Here is a 13,087-nt window from a genome sequence, read left to right on the forward strand (position 1 = left end):
CCCGGATCAAGTCAGGGATTGCGAAGGGGAGGTATCCGTCCCAGGTGCTGGAAAGAACGGCTGTGATTCTGTCTAAAATCAAGCGTTCATGTACGTAGTCGTGTAGCACCGATTCGATGATGCGTTTTACGTCTGCGTCTGAGGAAGGGTGATTCGTGACTGTTACAACTCTGTGGATTGTTGATCTAAAATGCCCGTTACATAATTCTCCGATAATGGCGTCGAAATTCACCCCAAAATAATACGGGCGTCTGGGTGCGTTAAAACAGGTGTGGTTGTTTCGACATATGTATGAATAAAAACACCCTTCGCACGTTTTTCTACTATATCTGAGGATAGCGATCCTTAGCATGTAGCTAACAGCCTGTTTAATACATTGATATCTCGCGTTGTTCACCCACATGAACGGAGTCTGTGTCCAATCCAACAAAGTGTCTCGTTCGTTGCGCGGCTGCGGAGGCGGTGGAGGGATGGCGTCCGCCGGTAATCCTGGAAGCATAACGTTAGATGATGACGCGTCGTCGAAAGTTCCAAACATAGATACTCCCCTAGTATCGGGGTTAGCCTTACCGTTTGGGAATTCCCACGTCGTTGCCGCCGGTGAAGGGTGAAAGGCTGAATCTGATGAGAAATTCCACACAGGCCGATCCGGTGTCTCGGAAGCTGACGAAGATTCGCTGGAAAGAGCCCACGCTGGAATCCCGTGTGCTACCGGCGAACTGCTCTCCCCACGCCACGTGTCGTTTGTGACCGAAAGCGTTTGTGCTAGCGGTGGAAGATTCTCTTTTCCACACGCCCCGTTGACGTCATCGCACGGCCCAGCGTTGGAGCATGCGCAGAGACCCCCCTCCGCCGCCGCCTCCTCCTTAGCGGAAGTCAGGCCTCCGTAACATTCCGCCGACGTTGACGGGCGGGGACCCCCGCCAATCGGCTCGTCCTTCCGGACAACCGCAAAATGAGCATCGTAAGGTCCTACCGTCCTCACGATTTGGTAGACCCCGGATGAATGAGGGCCGGGAGGGACGTCCATCGGGCAGTCTCCTCGCTGGACGGGTGTCCCAAGAAAGGTGACGTCCGCAACGTTTTCTTCAATATCCGAGCATTCGGGACTCGAGGTGATTAGAATAGGAGCAGGATCAAAGCAGGAACGCATACCTTCGCTGTTTGTAGAAAATAGCACCGGAGAAGTTGTCTGCGCCGGTGGCGGTGTGCTTCCTTCTCGTTCATCGGTGGGGCGCATGATCGGAGGCATTTCTTGTTGCGTATCAAACGAATGTAGATGGCTCATACCTTGCTGGGGGGCGCGTACTATTTTTATACTTGTAGAGGCGGGAAAAGGTGGTTCGGGTGTAAGGAGGGGGGTGTCGGCAGACTGTAGATAATCAAATTTCAGAGTTTTTCTCCCCCCGTGTCAGACGATTGTAGATAGTTATTACCTTGTTGGGGGGTAGTACTTTTTTTTATGCTTACAAGGGGTGGGGGGGGGAGGTATGTTAGGTGTGAGGTGTAGAGGGAGGGAGGGAGGGAGGGGGAATGTCGGCTGACTGTGGTTAATCAAATTTCAGAGTTTTTCTCACCCCGATGAGATTCAACCACAATCTGCTATTAGAATACAAGGTAGAAATTCTCTCAGACTCACTCAGCATGTGGTCCCGCCAATCAGACGCTTACAATTTTATAAAAAACACCACATTCTGTATTGAATGATTCCAACGTAAAATACATATGGTCGGGCTCCCTACACCCCCTCGTGGTTTTTGATGGACATTCTTCATCTCTTTTAACGTGCTCAATCTTTACTCGAAAGTACCACCGTCCGTTTGGAGCTGTTCTACTAATCCATGTAAAACACAGAATCTCACCAACCTGGCCGTGCTGATCCGAATGTATTGATGCGTACTCTTTAAAGTTCCTGGGGATAAGTTCGTTGATCACACCCCAATCGTTTGAATTCAGTGTGCCGAAGCCAGTGGCCGGCGTTGTCTTGATCCCGTCATATTCCATAAAAATACACAATTCCCCCATCTCGTACAAAAAACGATACCCCCAAAATGCATCATCCAAAGACCACTTCTTCTCCAAATCCCGTCAGCAGGTTTTTGAACACGACGTAAAAACATTCTATGTTTACGAGGTGTCCTCTGGGGATTCAGCACCTGCATTAAAACACATGTCTCACCTATTACACGATGATTGGGTTCAGACATTTTGTTTCAGCTGTCACCGCTCAAATGAAAAAGAAAAATCGAATCTCCTCCGTTAGTCAGTCTAAAAACACACCCACTGTTTTAAATCCATCCCACCCAAATACCACGTGGTATTTAATCTAAAAAAAGAAAAAGTACAAACGTCGCCTCATTTATTTTTATTTATTTTTGAGAAAGAAAGCCCAGGACCATATGCAGTAACATCCTTTGCCCAATAGATGGCGCCGTTTACCGCAGCTTGAGGGGGTCGCAACTCACTAGCTCCTAGTCACAATTTTTTTTATTTTTAAAAAAAGAAAAACCCCATTGAATGAGACACGACTACGTATTCAGAAGAATCGGTAAGTCTCTTTTTATTTATTTAAAAAACATAAAACAAATGGATAACATTTTTTAATATTCACTTTAACTAGATTAAGTGAGCCTCATACTAATTTACATTCACGCAGGCCCATCCGGGGTGTGAAGATTGGTCGTTTCCCACCGTTTGGTACATTTTATCAGTATTCGTGTGAAAAATTTCATGAATACAAGGGCTCGTTTTCCCCATAATACTTCAAAAGCTGGTAGGATCCTTCCTGTAAGATAAAAAAAAGTTTTTTATCACCTGGACAACAAAGCTACTGTTTGGGGGTTCAAAGGAAGTACGTAGACAATCGGTGGGGGGTGACCGGAATCAATTGTTTGTTAAAGGGGTGGGGGGACCGGAAAACAACAAAGCTACTGTTTGGGGGGTTCAAAGGAAGTACGTATACAATCGGTGGGGGGTGACCGGAACCCTATGTTTGTTAAAGGGGTGGGGGGACCGGAAAACATGTGTTTGATGTTGTGGGAAACAGAATGTCATCAATCATTTTTGACAGAAGCCGTCCTGGGGTTCTGATTGGCTAGGACGATGAGGGGGGTGGCTTCCAACCTCTGATTGGTTAAGACGATGAGGGGGGTGGGGTGGGGGGTGCAGAATGTCATCAATCATTTTTGACAGAAGCCGTCCTGGGGTTCTGATTGGTTAAGAAGGTGGCAAGTGGGTAGGGCTTAATTCAAAATAACGGCTTCTGATTGGCTAAGATGCCGGAAGGGGGCGGGGCTTACTTCAAAGGGCTATTTATGGGGGGCAATAAATCACTTTTTGACATTTGCCGTCCTTTACATATATATCATGTTTATGTTAACATCTGTTTGCTAGCATTGATCTGATTGCACTGAGCAGCATGAACATTGTGTGGTGTCAGCTTCAGTGGTGGTTGTCACCCTTGAACTTAGGTTGACTTACTTTGTCTGTAAATCACCCCCAAATGGAATAATTTGAAATTCAAGAGTAAAAACAAAACAAAACAGTCCTCATGGATTGTTACAAAGGATTTAATGCTGCTTTTTCTTTGACATTCTGTGCTTTTCATGCAAATGGGACCAATGATTTTTAAATACGGAAAGTGTGATGACAACTCTCGTACCTGAAATAGACTGTAATCAATGTTCCCTCTAATTTTCCGTGTGACTGCATTCACGCAAACTTCTTGAGCAATCCATGGAATACGGTGAGCGACATCCACGGACTTATTATATACAGACTCACAATGCCACTTATATCACCATAGCGAGAAGTGAAGCCACCGGCAGCCATCTTACGTTGCTACCCACTAAGCCAACCAAACTTGAAAATATTCGTTTTCCCGCAGCATTTTCATGTTAATTTACTGTTTCCACAGTGAAATGCCGCTCTGTGTGGCGTATGGTTGGACCAATAAGACTGCAAGAAGCGCTCCATTCACATTTAATTGTTATGAAAATAACGCATATATAAATTTTCTTTTAGAAGCTATATCTGTGAGGGCTATTCAAAGATTGGTCGGCATCATGTTGTCAGAACTATGAACAATGAAATGAACGCAAAGGCCATTAGGACAAAATTGGCTGTGAAATGTAAACCCAACTAAGTCCATTTATGTACAGTAAGCTCTTGACAACATCAGACATGCACATGACATCCAAACCAGTATTACACCTGTCCAAAACCTGAGATCATAAATTACATGATGTATGTATGTTACAAAAAAATTCAAACCACTTGTACATCACGTGTCAGACGATTAGATTCAGCCCTCGTTTGTTACTTGTTTTTAATCACAGGTTATTTTAACCATAATTAAGTCTCAAAACATTTTTTTTTATAAATATGGGCCCACATTGTCCACTCAAAAGTAATGGAAAACGCAATTTATTAAAACGTGAACATTTCTGAAACGCGTGAAGAGCCTCGTTGAAGTGGCTCGTAAACTACGCTCATATTTGGACTTCCAACTACGCCCATATTTGGACTTCCTGAATGGCGCTGTTGCGTCGCTGCAGTCTCGTCAGTGCTGAGTGTGAGCGTTTCTATCATGCATGCATGCTTCAAACTACAGTAGAACAACTGTGTGCGCACTCAAACTGCTATTAAAACTGTAAAGGCCTCAGTATACTTCTGCTTGAGGCTCACGCGGAGGCGTTACGGCGGAGCGCCGCACCTGCGTTTGCCTGCCAACTTGTGCGCACTACACATCAGTGTCTGCTGTGGTTTCACTCCAAGTCGGGCTGTCGCTATGGCTGGGACGCCACAGAGTGGAGATTCCTCTGCATTTTGTGACGAATTCAGGAAGTTCAATTTAATTCAGAAACACTAAACAAAGCCGGGGGAGAGTCGGCTCATCACCGTGGCAATTATTTATTGCCAGTTTGCACCGGTGTCGGCCGTAAACTCGCCAAAACACAACAGCCACACCCTTAGCAAACACAGTTTTATTTTTTTTATTTTTTCGCCTCTCGTCCCATGCACATATCCACATGTACAGCTGTGGTTGCAAGGCAGGAAGTCGATTTGCGTCGCCAGTTGCCTTCACGGAAACTGTCTGGGCGGGTGCGGGGAGGGAGAAAACGAAAAAAAAAGCAGAGTACACCATCAAACGGACCAATCACAAGCGAGCTACACCCCGCCATCTACGGCATGCAAGGATTGGCGACGTGTGCACCGCAGCCGGCCACGAGCTCCGCGGCACTTAAAATTCATGGCTCACGTAGATCATGTGATCTACGCCGGTCATTAACGCGAGAGCAAACGTGGAGGCATAAATCAGGCTTTAGTGAAGTGGGAATGGTGTCCTGTTGTGTGCGTGGTACGCGCGCTGGCTGGCGTCACCGTAGTAACGTAATGTTCATTCATTTTGGACGGAGCCGCTCCGTCCCACAACACGACATGGCTGCTCCCCTTGTATTTAAGCTTTTTTGTCACATTTTACTTTCCCACTCCATTAACCACACGTACTATATAAAGTTTTAATTTGTTTATATGAAGATAATATAAAAAATACAAACAGTAAATACAGCTGCAGGTTAGGATTTTTTTTTTTTTACTGCGCTGCAAGACATTTGCTGTGTGTTGAGGTGGTGAGAGCACTGCGCAATTGCGCACGCGCGCAGCTTAGAGGGAACATTGACTTCAATATAGCAAAGGGTGAGCATTACAAATTTGTTAAATAAAACACTGACTATGCAGTTAATAAAGATTTTCTTATGTTGTAATTCAACCCTCGAACAAACTGTTCTTGTTTTGAAATGAGAACATCTTAGAGGTTCAACCAGCATCATCAAACAGATTGTTTTCCACTCTGGAACTTCTGTTGTTTAACAGTTAAGATGATCATTTGTTCAAGTTGCTGTTTTAACTTGAACAAATAACAAGGTCTGACACTAAACCTGTTTGGGTGGTGGCCATCATGAGTCAAATTGTTGTGGCCCTGCCAGAACCAGCACTGGCCCTAATTTAAAACAATACTTCACAAAATGTATAATTTTTTATGTAGGTGTACATGTGAAATAAAGGGTGAAGCATGCTGTCTCAGTGGCCAAAATGCATGCAAGTACATATGATAATGGCAGCCGTAAAAATATCCACACTGTTCACTACTCAGTATACTTTATAGATAAAGTTAAAAGAAAAAATGCTGAATGGAATTAGTCATATATGTAGGTCTGCCTGTAGAAGAAATTGTGACGCGTTGTCTCAGTGGCCAAAATGCACTTGAAAAGTGTTCAAGGCTAAAAAACAAACAAAAAAACAAAAAACTGCATACTCCACTCCCCACTAAAAACAGTAGATATTGTGATTCAAAGCAATATTTAGCCAAATTTATATTTGTCGGCCTACCTACAGTGGATGAAATAGTGAGGCATGAAAGAGTCAGTGAACAAAATGCAACTGAGTATATAGCGCACAATGCATCTGTGAATGGGGGCAGTCAAACGTGCACTGTGGGGATAAAATATTGTATAGTGTATAAAACCATGTTCAATGTAAGTGAATAAAACTCAAAACAGTAAATGCTAGATACTAGATATTTAAAGTTTAGAATATGTTGATTTAATCACATTTAGATGTGAAATTTGTACAGGTGGTCTGGCCCAGTGAACTTCACTTGGCCCTAAACAGTCACATGTCTGTTAATGTTGGACCCTGAAAAATACGTGTTTGTGCTTGTGGTTTAGCACGCATCAAACTTGGAGCAGAAGCAGAACGAGACCGAAAACAAGAAGGTTCATGGAGATGTGGTCAAGTATGGAACCGTCATCCAGGTAGGTTTTTCTCTTTTTGTGTGCAACTTTCGGATTATAAAGTGCTGTGTTGTGTAAATGTTGAAACAATCAATTATACTGTATGCATACACACCCCTCCCTCATCACCATGGCAACACATCCCTCTGCTGTAATGAGCATGTGTGATCATGTGCTAAGTAAACACACACTCACTGTTCTTTTAATATTGACTTGTTCAATGCACCACACACACACACACACCCATGCACGCGCACACGGGTGTGGTAGGTGCTCAATGAGATAATTAAGTGTGTGTGTGGGGGTGCGTGGGTGCCTGTGGGGGTGTGTGTGGGGGTGTGTGCGTGCGTGTTCTCTCTGCACTCCGTGGAACAGCGAAGGGCGCATCTGTGTATGCTGCACCAACTGTAATTGAATGTTGTGTTCGTACCTGGTACAGAAATTGCACATTTACAGAAGCATGACTGAATATTCTCATCCATACAAGTTCATTCCTGTGACATTCAATATACTGAACTAGTACAATTGTGATCACTCGATTTACAGAAGCACTGAGCAAAATGCTACACGTTAGCTTACCTTCGCGGCTTCCAGAAGCTTCTAGGGTTGAATGCTGCCAGACTTAGAAGGGATCCATTCAACTGACGAATGCGGCTCGAGTTCACCAAATTCGTCACCAGATTCCTGGTCAGATGACGTTTAATCGTCAGAAATACTACGATGCAAGCTTTCACAACTTGCCTTAAGAACGCCGGAGGCGGTGGCTTTTGAAGTGGACGCCCGTGACGTGTCCTTTCGTGTATTCACAGCCTCCTCTGCTGAATCCGCTACTTGATCTTTCTCTTAGTCACCTCTTGACCGAGCGTGACAAATGCTCTGCTAAAGCGTGAGCTGCTTGAAAATAGATTGCTTGTTTTTAGCATCCTCCAGTTAGCACTCGTCCTTTCTCCACCCACCACATCACAACTCCACAAAACTCCGCTCTTCTTCTTTGCTAGGAAATCACATCCTTCTTATGGAACGAGACTACCACCGCCATCAAGAGGGCACAGTTACTTACGACAGTGCTTCACGGGCTTAAGGGAAAGTTTCCCAAGAGTCTCATCCACCTATTCATTAAAAAAAAAAAAACATGGTTGACGAGACTGCTCGCCCGTGGGTATTAATGAGTTAATTTGTAGATCTGCCCCCCCCTTTCTCCATTCATTCCTATGAGACTTTTTGGCGGGGTTTATTTGGGAATTGCGTCGCCATGGTAACTCGGAATTCTGAAAAAAGTAATTTTGCGCAGAGTCAGATCGAGCCGCATCTTTTGATACCTCATTTGTGCCGGTACGTTCAACGGTTTTGGATGTGACTGCTGACTCTTGCAAGGTGGAAACCGCATGCAACAGTTTGCCCAATGTTGGTCTACTTTACCTTTCAATCTGTGTCAGCAGGAATAGCATCCAGGTCACTTTGTACATAACTGCTTAAAAAAGAACAAATGCAGTTAATACATATACAGTGGAACCTCTACTTACGAACGTCTCTTCATACGAAATTTTTGAGTTACGAAACGCCTCAATGGGAAAATATTGCCTCTTGTTACGAAAGAAATTTCTAGATACGAAAGGTAAAAATACATTACCGAACGCAACATACTTTCGGCTATGGCTATTTCCTACCATAGGTATCTATGAGCATAAATACTAGATTGGTGTTTGTGCATCGTTCTGGCATCCCATTGGCTAAGAGGAACCTCTACCATAGGTATGAGCGTATACTAGATCGGTGTCTATACAGCGTCCTCATCATTCATCCCGCGGCCCATGAGGTGTTCCGAGTTTTTCGTAAATGTATGAACTAACGGGCAACGAATTTGTGCACAAATTCAAACAATTGGTGATTGATGAAGGCACAGTAAGTTTTTAATTGCGACGAGACGGCCCTATTAAATAAAAAAAAGAAAAGAAGATGCCTCGTCATACCGGAAGTTTCCATGAAGTTTCAGAATTTGTTTAAAAGAATCGCCCAGAAAAAGTGTTCACCAGTCGGGCGTTTGCTCACTAAGATGATGTTTGCCTTGGACATTTCAGAAGGATTGTTTAAAAACAAAACAAAACAAAACAAAAACATCCATGGATCAGTTCTTTACAAAACACCAGGCAAAAAAAAAAAAAAAAAAAAAAAACACTTCTGAGAGAGGAGAACATGAACCAGAGGGCAAAAAACGAGGACAGCAGTTAAAAAGGTAAATGACCATCATTTTTATTCTTTATTCTATTCTTTATTTACATTATGCACAACTCTCATTGATTGTGCAATAATCTAATTGTAACATGTATTTGTTACATGTTTTGATGCATTTTTATGCTTTATAAAACATTTATGTCTGAAATTTGGGAGGCTTGGAACGGATTAGGGCATTTACATGGAAAATGCGTCTCTACTTACAAAATTTTCTACTTAAGAACTTTCTTCCAGAACCAATTAATTTCGTAAGTAGAGGTACCACTGTATAATTATGTGGCTTCCATTATGTCTTGATTGACGTTTTAGTCATATCAAAAGGGAATCAGGTTCATTTTTTGCAAAATGTTTTATTAGCTTACAGTGTAAGCCAATAACTAAAATATAAAATGCAATATACTGTATCATGGACCAAATACAGTATGAATGCTCAGTGTTGAATTTTGACATTGCATATTAAAAGACATGTTGGTGCTGATCAATATTGCAGGAATGCTACTCCAAAGTAGATGTAAGTGACTCTTCCATTTCACTGAGGCACACAACCCCGATACACCGTCAGAGTTAATATTTAGGCTTTGATCAACTTAAAGAGTAACAACATTAAATGAACACTGAACTGAACAATTGAATTTTTGAACAGTGTGAATCAGTGAATAAATGAAAAAATAAGACTAGAAAAAACAAAAATTGGGTAAAGTTTGAAGAATCAGGTACAAAATGGAATCATGATTGAAGAATCAAGTAATGGTGTAAATTAGTAGATTGTAAATTAGCTTAGCATTACCTTAGCAGTATCTTAGAATTAGCTGCAGCTAACTTAAAATTAGCATTCTTCTTCTTCTTTCGGCTTTTCCAAAAAATCTCAAACTTCTCATGCAACTTAATAGTCACGGCCTGAAAACATTTATATGATAAATGTCAGTTATACATATAGCGCCACCTAGTGGTGACAATAAATGTCATACTTTACGTTTTTAGCTACTGTGCCAAGCTCTTTGAAGGAATCCAGTTGAAAATTGGTCAGAAAAGCCTTAAGATGGTGATCATGCTCCACACCGAATATTGTAACTTTTCGCCAAAGGGCGTGGCCGCTACGGTGACGCAAAGTCTGAAGATTTTTCGTGACAATAAAAGCTGCATTGACTTGACCGAGATGATCCTATCTTCTCAAAATTTCACACATTTGATGAGAGTCCAGCCCTAAAGACATCTACGAACTTATATTTCATCTTGCTGATAGCGCCACCTACTGGCATTTTTTTTTCTTACGATTTTTCTTCAATGTTTTTCTCCAACCACGTTAGCTGAACCTACCTCATATTTGCTCAGATGAGGGTTTCGGCCTTCATGATGTCACAACACGAAGTTTGTGAGTTTTCGCGAATCGCTGTGGGTGAAGCTAAGCGCTGTTCGCCAAGAAAACAACGCCAATATTGAGGGCCTAAACCGGCACAGAAACACATGAAACTTGGCACACACGTCTGGCCTGGCAAAATGAGCAATATTTTATCGTGGATTGTGCTTTTTACAAAAATGACTCAATAGCGCCCCCTAGAAATTTTTAACGAAACAGCCCCAGTTGTACATTTAAGCAAGAGCTACGAAAATTTTTAGGTGTATTAGGGAGCCCAAGACCTACAAAAAATGTCTCTTGGACCCATATGCTAAAATGAACAGGAAGTGAGCTACGAATTTTTGAATGTCCCATTTTTTTTACGATTTTAGCACATTTACACACACATTTACTTTTGCCCACTTCTCCTACACGTTTCATCCGACTGACTTCAGACTAGACCTGGGCCATGTCAAGACCTGAGCCAACGACAGGTGGAAAAATCTTGACTTTTCGGAATACTATATGATGAGGGCGGGGCATCAAATTTTGTGTTTCGCAATGAAAAAGGATATGCTTAATTCCCTTATTAACTAATAACTTCAGTTATATATGCAGCGCCACCTAGCCCTTGAGGCATGAAAAAACGGTATTTATAAAAAAAATGAAAACTCATTCTGTGATAACTAAGTCCATCCATCCATCCATCCTTCCATTTTCTTGGCCGCTTATTCCTCACAAGGGTCGCGGGGGGTGCTGGCGCCTATCTCAGCTGGCTCTGGGCAGTAGGCGGGGGACACCCCGGACTGGTTGCCAGCCAATCGCAGGGCACACAGAGACGAACAACCATCCATACTCACAAGCACACCTAGGGTCAATTTGGAGCACCCAATTAACCTGCCATGCATGTCTTTGGAATGTGGGAGGAGACCGGAGTACCCGGAGAAGAACCACGCTGGCACGGGGAGAACATGCAAACTCCACCCAGGAAGGCCGGAGCCTGGACTCGAACCGGAGTCCTCAGAACTGGGAGGCGGACGTGCTAACCAGTTAGCCACCGTGCCGCCCGATAACTAAGTCATTTATGAATATTCTTTTACTTTCCACCACTCAAAATGTTCACTGGCATCAGACCTAACCAAACATACGTATTTTTGTTATTTAGTTTTATTTATTTTTGATAGCATCTGTGGACATTAAAAGCAATATCGTGAATGAAGGATATGCTTAATAACTCCCAGGTACATGCTCAAAAAAATCCCATACTTGAAATGTATATTTATAGTGAAGGCCTGAAGGTATCATTATGACAAAATTCAGTTAGAAATACAGCGCCACCTAGTCCTTGAGACGTAAAAAAAATGCCTCACTTATGGTATTTTTACAAAAATTGTAAACTCATTGTAAGTGTGATAAATAAGTCATTTATGAATATTCTTTTACTTTCCACCACTCAATATGTTCACTGGCATCAGACCGATCCAAACATATGTACTTTTTTATTTATTTTCTTTTTTTTTTTGATTGCCTCTATGAACAATAAAAGCAACATTGTGCAATGAGTACGAGCGATGATGGGTATATATACTTTTGCAAAAAATACCAATCAGGCCAACTCATTGCCTAAAAATAAAAAAAATAAAAAAAGACGATTTTTGCAGATCTTAACAATCACCAGAACCCATTGAGCTTGACACACTCATCACACCTGGCAAAAAATAAAAATAAAAAACCACATGTAATGGGGTATCATGCCATTTTAAAAGAAATTCTGCTTCCAATGTGCCAGTACCCCAACGTGCAAGTACCCCAACGTGCAAGTACCCCAACGTGGCCCGGGCTGCGAGGGCCCTTTATAGCTGCTTGCAGCTCTAGTTATTAGGGCCCGAGCAGCGACCGCTGCGAGGTCCCTATTGTTTTTGTAAAAATTATTATTAGGGCCCGAGCAGCGACCGCTGCGAGGTCCCTATTGTTTTTGTAAAAATTCTTCTTCTTCTTCTTCTTCTTCTTCTTCTTCTTCTTTTTCTTCTTCTTCTTCTTCCTCTTCTTCTTCTTCTTCTTCTTCTTCTTCTTTATTCTCCGCAAACGATCACGATTTTGGGTACCTAAACATTCACGAAAACTCACCAAACTTTGCACACTCCTCAGGCCCGGCGAAAAATTTGATATTATGAAGTCGTCATAACAACGCGACTCTATAGCGCCCCCTAGCGTAGAAAAATAAAAACCAAACCCGGCACGTTTGAGCTAGAGCAACAAAAATTGGCAGGCACGTGTAGCACCCCGAGACGCACAAAAAAGTCTATTGGGACCATGTAGCTAAAATGTACAGGAAATGAGCTATGAATTTTTTTATGTCCAATTTTGGCCTATTTTGGCACATTCACTGTGGTCATGCTTTTTCCCCCTTTGCAAACATTTTTCATCCAATTGACTTCAAACTTGGCATTTATCATCTCAAGACCTGAGAGAACAACTGGGCAAAAAGTCTTGCCTTTTCGAAATACTATATGATGGGGGCGGGGCATCAAATATTGCCTTTAAAATTTCATTTGTCCAGAAAGAGCAAATGCTTAATAACTCCCATGTTCAAGCTCCAAAAAATCTCAAGCTTCTCAGGCAATGTAATAGTCACGGCCTGAAAACATCTATATGATAAAATTTAGTTATACATATAGCGCCACCTAGTGGTAACAATAAATGTCATACTTTACATTTTTAGCTA

At 42.4% G+C, this 13,087-nt stretch overlaps 1 protein-coding gene across 2 annotated transcripts in view; it reads left to right on the plus strand.

Moving 5' to 3' along the window:
• The window catches only part of itpr3 (inositol 1,4,5-trisphosphate receptor, type 3), an 841,532-nt gene that overhangs the window by 67,123 nt on the left and 761,322 nt on the right, over window positions 1-13,087 (plus strand). For both annotated transcript variants that reach the window (XM_077515178.1, XM_077515179.1), the window contains exon 4: window positions 6,729-6,815. In XM_077515178.1, the coding sequence (XP_077371304.1) occupies window positions 6,729-6,815 (87 nt within the window). The remainder of the gene's footprint in view (window positions 1-6,728; window positions 6,816-13,087) is intronic.

Source organism: Festucalex cinctus, chromosome 2 (genome assembly GCF_051991245.1).
Source record: "Festucalex cinctus isolate MCC-2025b chromosome 2, RoL_Fcin_1.0, whole genome shotgun sequence".
In the NCBI taxonomy this organism is placed as follows: Eukaryota; Metazoa; Chordata; class Actinopteri; order Syngnathiformes; family Syngnathidae; genus Festucalex; species Festucalex cinctus.